Source organism: Arachis duranensis, chromosome 1 (assembly GCF_000817695.3).
Source record: "Arachis duranensis cultivar V14167 chromosome 1, aradu.V14167.gnm2.J7QH, whole genome shotgun sequence".
In the NCBI taxonomy this organism is placed as follows: Eukaryota; Viridiplantae; Streptophyta; class Magnoliopsida; order Fabales; family Fabaceae; genus Arachis; species Arachis duranensis.
The window spans coordinates 7224404-7232526 of NC_029772.3; the positions used below are offsets into that span (position 1 = coordinate 7224404).

At 25.8% G+C, this 8123-nt stretch overlaps 1 protein-coding gene across 1 annotated transcript; it reads right to left on the reverse strand.

Annotated features, from left to right (window-relative positions):
• Window positions 1-3005: 3005 nt before the first annotated feature.
• On the reverse strand, window positions 3006-6428 carry LOC107473901 (expansin-A8). Its single transcript, XM_016093497.3, has 3 exons — window positions 6204-6428; window positions 5513-5813; window positions 3006-3839 (listed from the first exon to the last, which is right to left on the reverse strand). Exons 1-3 carry the CDS (start codon window positions 6355-6357, stop codon window positions 3536-3538), a joined length of 759 nt encoding a protein of 252 aa, XP_015948983.1. The 5' UTR covers window positions 6358-6428; the 3' UTR covers window positions 3006-3535.
• Window positions 6429-8123: the final 1695 nt, after the last annotated feature.

The following is an 8123-nucleotide window of genomic DNA, read 5'->3' on the forward strand; positions in this document are numbered from 1 at the left end:
ATTAAATATAAAATTTTAGAAAAATATTATGTAATCTTACCCGCAAGTTTAAATTTTCTATTGGTTCCTCGTGAGGGAAAAAAAAATGTGTTCTACCTTAAGATTGTATTTATTTCTGATTATTAGGAACTCACCTTAAAAAAAGTATTTATTTTTTAATATTGTACTTATTTCTAACTTATGATATGTGACAAATGTAATGGCATTTTTTAATCTACGTAGCCAATTTCAGTTATAGGATAAGATTTTATTATTATTGTACACAATAAAATAAAAAATATGAGAGAATAAAGATAAAGACTATGGTCTGAAAAGTTAGCACTTTGAATTTGGTTCTCGATCTGTGTTTCTTGTGAATTGTTACTATGAACTAAAATGACAAAAATGAAACAAACTTCATGTGACATAATTAAAGTCTCCTCATGAAACCCTGAGAGTTATTATTGAGTTTTATTTCCTCAACTTCAGAGTTAAGAAAACTTCAATAACAGCTAACAATTCCAATTTCTTCCAAATAGTTCAAGAGGCACATTTTCTGAGAAATAAATAAATTCGGCTAAAAAAATTTGTAGAAAACCTTCGTGATATAATTAACGAGGTTCTAAAAATTGAATTAATCATTGGAGTTAAAAAATTTAAAATTTAAAAATTTAACTGAAATTAAATTAGATAAATAAAATAATATATTTATATGTATAATATTTTTTGTATTTTATTTTAGTAAATCGATCGATTATTAAAAAATCGAATCATTTGACTGATTTATTTATTTTTAACTGATTTTTTTCAATTTTTAATAATTCGTTCATAACTAATTTTTATTCTTGTTTTGTCGATTTTTAACAAATCGATAGTTGTTGACAATGATAAAAAAGAAAGAACCAAGTTTTGCAGAAATTTCAAATGAACAATAAAACTTAAATGACTTGAATAAAAGGTAAATAAAATTACAGAAAAGAAAAGTGTTTAAAAAAATAAATAGCAAATTAAAAGGTAAAGACTAAAAAGGGTAAAAGTTGCTGAATTTAAAGAAAAGAAAAAGGACATTGCAAGGAAGATAAATTGCATGAAAAAAAAAAGTTATAGGGAATTTAAATAAAAAGTAAAGACATGGAAGGAACGTGTGAGTGTTTTCTCTGAAAAGATTACAACATCTATTCCTTCGAGTATTCTCCTATTTATAAGACCAATCCGATTGAAATGTAACTTCCACGTACATTAATCAATGAGTAACTGTTCTCGCTCTTTAAGTAGTGTTTGTAACTGCCACCAACTATCTTCACCTATCAACTTCCTTCGATTGCTTCACTCTCTTTATGAGTCCTAGTTGATCAACATTCTTTCCTTCATCGATTGACCATCCTCGATAACTCCATCTCGAAGTTCACAATTTGTTATTTTTTTGACTAACAAATTACATTGCTGACCTCTTTTTTGACACAGTTAATCACAATCGAGTCTGCCACTTCGACTTCTATATTTGTATTAATCGATTAATAGAAAGTACATAATAGAATATATAATTAGCTTTAATCCAAAGTTAATTGTATCATATATTTGAAGGTTGATCAAAATATTATTTTAATATTTGACAATAATCAAAATCTAAACTTATTAAATATTAATTTGTTAAAAAATTCAATAACATTTTTATCAAAAATTTTATTTTTTGATATAACAATTCTAAAGCGATTGGTCTTGTAACCAATTTTCAGTTAACGTGGCTTGCTCGATTCATTTCCCAAAATCATGACAATTAAGGTAAGGAAAAGTTTAGGGGCCAGCAACTTTGTTAAATTCTGGCCACCATGTAACCAGCAAAGAAAAGTGAATTATTGGATAAAATCTCACACCAATCTCACACCATTAAAACCATCATTGATGACTATTTGATGGCTATAACTCACAATAGTTGCTGCCCCTAGCATTCCTCTTAAGGTAAATAAACTTGTTGACATAAGCACTTTACATGTGGACTCAACCTATCTAATTACAATTTATATCAAGATATATTAATTTTAAGAATCAATATAGCAGCCTTATTGTTGGAGAAGTTAGAGCACTACTCAATTAGTACATTCTTTTCATACAAATAAAATCTAAAAAGATAAAATATGAAGTTGTCATGATGAAGAAACATAAATAGGAGAGGACTAAGACGTTGTAACAAACATGTGCTCCTTATTATTATTGTATTAATTGAATAGGTTTAGCCCAAAGAAGTGATGCATATATAGGTTGAAGCTCAGCACAAACAACAAGGTACACACACATACAACTCAACTACACAAGCCTAACTTCTCATTCATTTACACCGAAATTGAAACTCTAGGCACACGTAACAATTTATTAGCACCACCTATCACATGATACATAAACTTTTAGGTGATGTATCATATGATTATATATATCTTTTGTTTACTCTATTTACTATTTCGTTAAGTATAAACAAAATAATCTAAATTATGTATTATTATATTAATAAAAATAATTATTTTTTATTATGATCACTATGATATTTTAAAATTTAAAAAGTGTTGCTAAATTTAAAATAACACTTTTTATTATTTAACAATATCTTTTTAAATGTTAAAAATATGTTACCAAAATATGAAAAAAGTGTAATTTTAATTTTAATAACACTTATAGAGCTACCATAGTCGCATAAACATAGACATATTAAAATTCACCTATATATAAATATATTTATTTTATTAATTAAATTTCAATCCAACATAAGTTTTACATTTATGAAATCATCAACAATAATTGTGTTTGATGAATCAGGTTATTAAGTTATCTATATATATTATTAGATCATTTGAATATAGTCTCTTTTTTCTAGATGAATGAAATGTAATACAAGATACATTTTAATTAGATGTTCTATAATAATAGTCAATGAATCATTTTATATTCTAAGAATATCCAAAATTTGACATAGTAAAATAATCATAAGTTTTCATAATAAGAAATACTAGTATCAAATAAGACACATAATTAAATTAAATTTTGAAATCTCTTTGCTACAAATAAAACAAGCAAAAGATACATCTCTTAAAGGAAGAGTATCACAATACTCAAATTACATATAAACTCTTCACATATATAACATCCATATCTTATATATGAGAAAGAGACCAGCGGGTGCTATATGAACACCTCAGCTATTTTTGCAGACCAATAAAATAAAAACACTGGCCTTTCATAATCCCAATTACAAACTTATATATATGAATTAATTCCTCTAATGACATTCTTTTGGGTATGTCATTAAGGAACTTAATTTAGGAAACAAATTTTATATACTTATTTTAGCTTGTAAATACATATTTTTTATTTTTAGATATAGGATATAAAATTCATTTTATGTGAATTGAATATCTCATCTAAAAATTAAAAACATGTGTTAATTTAATTTACGAGACAAAAATAAGTATAAATAATATATTTCCTTAAATCGTTAAGTATAGAAACTTCTTGTTTTTTTTTTTAATTTTTTTTACTAGACTAAACCCAAATTGAAAAAAAAAATCTAGAATTGGCTTCCTTGGAAGGTTTGACCAAACTGCCAATTAGATGGTGCCACGTTGAAGCTTGTGACAGTTCTACCGTCACTGGCGGTGACTTGGAATGAGAGGGTTTGACCATTGAGGTAAGAGTTGCTTTGCCAATTTTGCCCCCAGTTTCTTGACATTGATTGCCACCCAGTTCTTGATCCTTTGATGGAAACTGAATGAACATCACCAGCACCTCCAACGTTTGTTACCAAAACTAGGTTGAAGTAAGAGTGGCCATTGATGGTGAATCTTATTCCTCCCTTCTTCATGCAAGGAACTCTATAGTCATAGTCATCACAAAATGATACTAAAGATTAGTTAGGTATGAGGGTAATAATGTATTTAAAAACTAAATATAGATTTTAGAATAAAATATATTTTTTGTCTTTAAAATTTGATAAAATTTTAAAAATACTTCTAAGTTTTTTTTGTTTTAATTTTTTTTTTAAATTTTCGATTTATATCAAATATATCTCTGACAGCTAATTTTTAAAAAAATTTAGAATCAATCTAATAACAATTTCATAAGAACAACCTTTGATATAAATAAATCAAGCATAATTTTTATGTATTTTTGTTAGATTAGTGCTAAGGTTTCTAAAAAATCAGCCGCAAAGAGTATATTCGATGTGAATAAAAAAATTAAAACAAAATAAAATTTAAAGATATTTTTTAAATTTTCGCTAAACTCCAAACAAAAAAAATTTACTTTATCCTAAATTTTATTAGATTTTGAAATAGTTTTACATTGAAATTCAATTGAATATTTATTTATATTTGTGATTTTTTTTATAATAAGTGACTATAATTAAGAAAAACATTTTCACTAATATGATAAATTGATAATATTCGAATAAATATTTTTGTAAAACTTTTTTTATACATTGACTGTGTGTAAATTAAATTTGTTAGCTAAGAAATTATCCTATTCCTACCTTTTTAACTCAACATCAATTTTATGGTACCAAAGTTGGAACTAACTGTAGACAAGGTAGAAACTAAACTACACTAGTTTCCCTATGGTCATTAATAGGTCATGTTGTATTGGTACAAGATAATTTTATGGTACAAAATAATTCCTCCATCAACCTATAAGTTTCTCCTTTTTAAATGTTTTTATACCATGATTAATAATTATATTATTAACTATATATGATCAAATATACCATAAATATGAGAAATTATATTAAATTATCATCTCTTTCTTCATTTTGTCTCACAGACTGAAAATCCGCATAAACGGAAAAAAATAATAATCAATAATATTATATTTTCAAATGACATAATATTTTTTAAAAGAAAAAAATAAAAAAAAAAGTTTCTAACAATTATGAATGAAAAGAATTAAGATAAGAAATACTATCATTTATAAAAAAATGTACACAAAAAATCAACTGCCAATATAAAATACATGTTATGTGCACATAAATAGTATTCTTTACAAAAATATTGCTAATAGTGGTTCTAAACGTACTTCTTAATATTATTTATAAGGAAAAGTATATGAAACCAACTAATAATCAGTCAAGAATGAAACAATATAATTAATTATAATTAGTTTTATTAATTTATAATTTAATTTGTTTGTTAAATTATTGTTGACTACGTTAGTGTTACGAGAGAATCACGGAACATATGCTTTGATCATTCATTAGTTGATTCCATATAATTAATTATGTTTTATTAATGCGTAACACATGAAACATAGAAATTATATCCAAAACCATCCAATTTATAAGAAAAAGAAATATCCGTGTGCCTATTAGTAGCAACATCCGTTACCAGTTGGCTGATTCTTGACTTATATAGAGTTGGTTCTTAGCATTGTTGTATTTATAATGAAAAACTTGGAAGTTTTTTTGTTGAATAAAGATTAACACATTTGTATTTACTAGTAAGGGAATTAATGAAAGCTTAATTAAGAGCATAAGATAATTTGCACACTAACAAACCTTCTAAAAGCAACAGGCACAATTCCAGCCCTATATTCAGCAATTTGCAAGAATGCTGGCTCAGCCATGTCAAAGTGCTGCAAAGGAGGGTTGCACCAACCACCATTGTTGTTGGGCAGAGCCGGGTTCGGCGGGCAGAAGTTGGTGGCCGTGACAATGATCGAACCCGGCTTGCACCATCTTGGGTCATCATTACACTTCATCTCATAGCATGATCCACAGCTTAGTCCATTGTTGAACAAAGCAGTGCTTAATGCTGCTGTGTTCGTTCCATAACCTTGGCTATACAAATTCCCATATCCTAGAAAATAGAATAAATAAAAAATTTACTAATGTATTAGGAAATAACATTTCACTGTATTATCTATAATAATTTTTTTCTAATAATAAGCACAGAAAAATATTAAAAATATAATTGTTTACGTAATTTTTTATTAGTTTAAATTTTTAAGATAAATAATTTTTTAATATAATATCAAAACTTCTATAACCAAAAAAGTTTAAAATTTGATTCTTTATCTCAAAAAAAGAAAAAAGAATGTGAAAGAACATGTTAAAATTATTTAGGTGCATCTTTTTATCTGATTAAACTTTTGAGATAAACGATTTTATAACAAACAAAACATGGTTTACAAACTATTATTCAAATATACTAAGAAAAAAAGAAAAGAAAGAGAAGATAAAAACTGACCCATTGTGCCAGAGGCATCACCACCACCATAGAAAGTGGCATGAGCACTCTCCCAACCACCATAGTCAGCTGTGGCACCTTGCATGATAATCATGTCAATGGAGAGAACAATGAGAAGAATCATTAGAGCCATTGAAAACTCTTGCTGTGGCATTCTCCTTTGTTCTAAACCTTTGGCAAGAAACAGGGGAAGGTTCAAATTGTTGTTCCTTTCCTCTGCTCTGAGTTCTAATGTGTATGAGGGACCCCTATTTATAACTAACTTTTTTTTATAATTTAACATGTATTTAAGTTTGGGCGCCTTTTTTTCATTTTTTCATTTAACAACTTTTGTGTTGGAAAATTTCCTCATTATTTTTTAATTGTGTTTGAGTTTGCAGAAAAAGCAAAAAAAAAAATTAAATAAAAAATACAAGACAAAATTCTTAAGACTTAAAATTAATAATGAATTCATCTTGTATAATTTTTTAATAGGACAAATTTATCTACTACCATAAAAAATTGATATATTTTTTTTTTCTAATATGTGTGTAAATAACTAATTCGTCATATAAATCCTAAAGAACTAATTGAGGTTAATTTTTTAAAAAATGGACAAACATGGTGTGTTATCCACTATTATGAGTAGGTTAAGTTTTATTTTTTAATGTATAAATAAAAAAATTTAATGGTAAAATTTTACAAGTATATAAATTAGAGGGTCAAATTTATAATTTTAAAATGATAAAAAAATTATAAAATCACATCTAACTCTTAAGTTTTTTATTTTAAAATAATAAAAAAATTTACAAACACAATTATGACCTTCAAATTTCTAATTTTTAAAATATAAAAAATTCAGAAACACAAATTTAATTCTTAAACATTTTATACTCAAATATGACTCTTAGATTTTTTTTTTAAATTATCCTCCACAATTTCGTGATACACTCCTCACTTTTATAATACAATAAAACTCACATTCTTCTCTAATATTAAAAATAAAAAGCGGCTCATTGGTGTCATAATTTACATAGTTAAAAACTTCAAATATGATTTTTTTAAAAAATAAATGAAGTGGAAACTTTTTTCTTCTTTTTATTCCAAAAAGCCGTGGAAGAAGTGAACAAGTGCACATGCGGTGGTTCTAGTTGGTGTTTTCAACCGCTAAGGTGGTGGGCCATGCCCCCCCCCCCACATGCATCTTCAACCATATTTCTTCCCATCGTTCTTAATATGCCAACATTATATTTTAATTTTTTATTTGTGTTATCCTGCTACTCTTAATCCTTTTTATATATAAATATGATATTAAAAATAAATTTGAAATTAATCAAGAATCCAAGAGAGTAAGTATCAAAATATTTTATTTTATAAATTAAATATAATGAAGGGCATTTAAAAAAAATTGGACACTAAACTATTCAAATATCTCTTTTATATAATAGATAAAAAAAAAGTTAAATACTAAAGATTTAAATTATTCTTTAATAAACTTTAGAGGTAAAAATTCGCATGCAGTTATTTTTATGTAAAGTTGATAATTGAGAACCGTTAGATGATTTAATAAATTTGACTAAATCATCATTTAATAGTTCTTAACTATCAATTCTTGAGTTTTTACCAATGTTAGATTGAATATTTGATTTTTTTTTTAAAGTTCACTTTAAAAAATATTAAAACGGATTTATCCTTCTCTAATTAGGAGTAATTTCTTGGGTTTAGGGTTTATTTATTCAATATAAATTAAAAATTTTATTAAAATCATAAAAAATTAATCTATCTTACTGAAATAATTTTAAGAAATTTTTAGAATGATAAATTTTATTAAAAACCAAAGTGTGTATTTAAAATTGATTGGGGACTGTGGTTGGTCATTTTTAAATATTGGGGGCTAGTGTTAATTTATCATTCATTATGACTAAAAGCTGCAATTGATTG

Coding starts and splice junctions, on each gene's coding strand:
- LOC107473901 (XM_016093497.3), bottom strand. CDS start 6,357: ATGCCACAGCAAGAGTTTTCAATGGCTCTAATGATTCTTCTCATTGTT. Junction 5,814..6,203: donor TGATGCCTCTGGCACAATGG/GTCAGTTTTTAT, acceptor TCTATTTTCTAG/GATATGGGAATTTGTATAGC. Junction 3,840..5,512: donor GTGCCTGTTGCTTTTAGAAG/GTTTGTTAGTGT, acceptor CTATGACTATAG/AGTTCCTTGCATGAAGAAGG.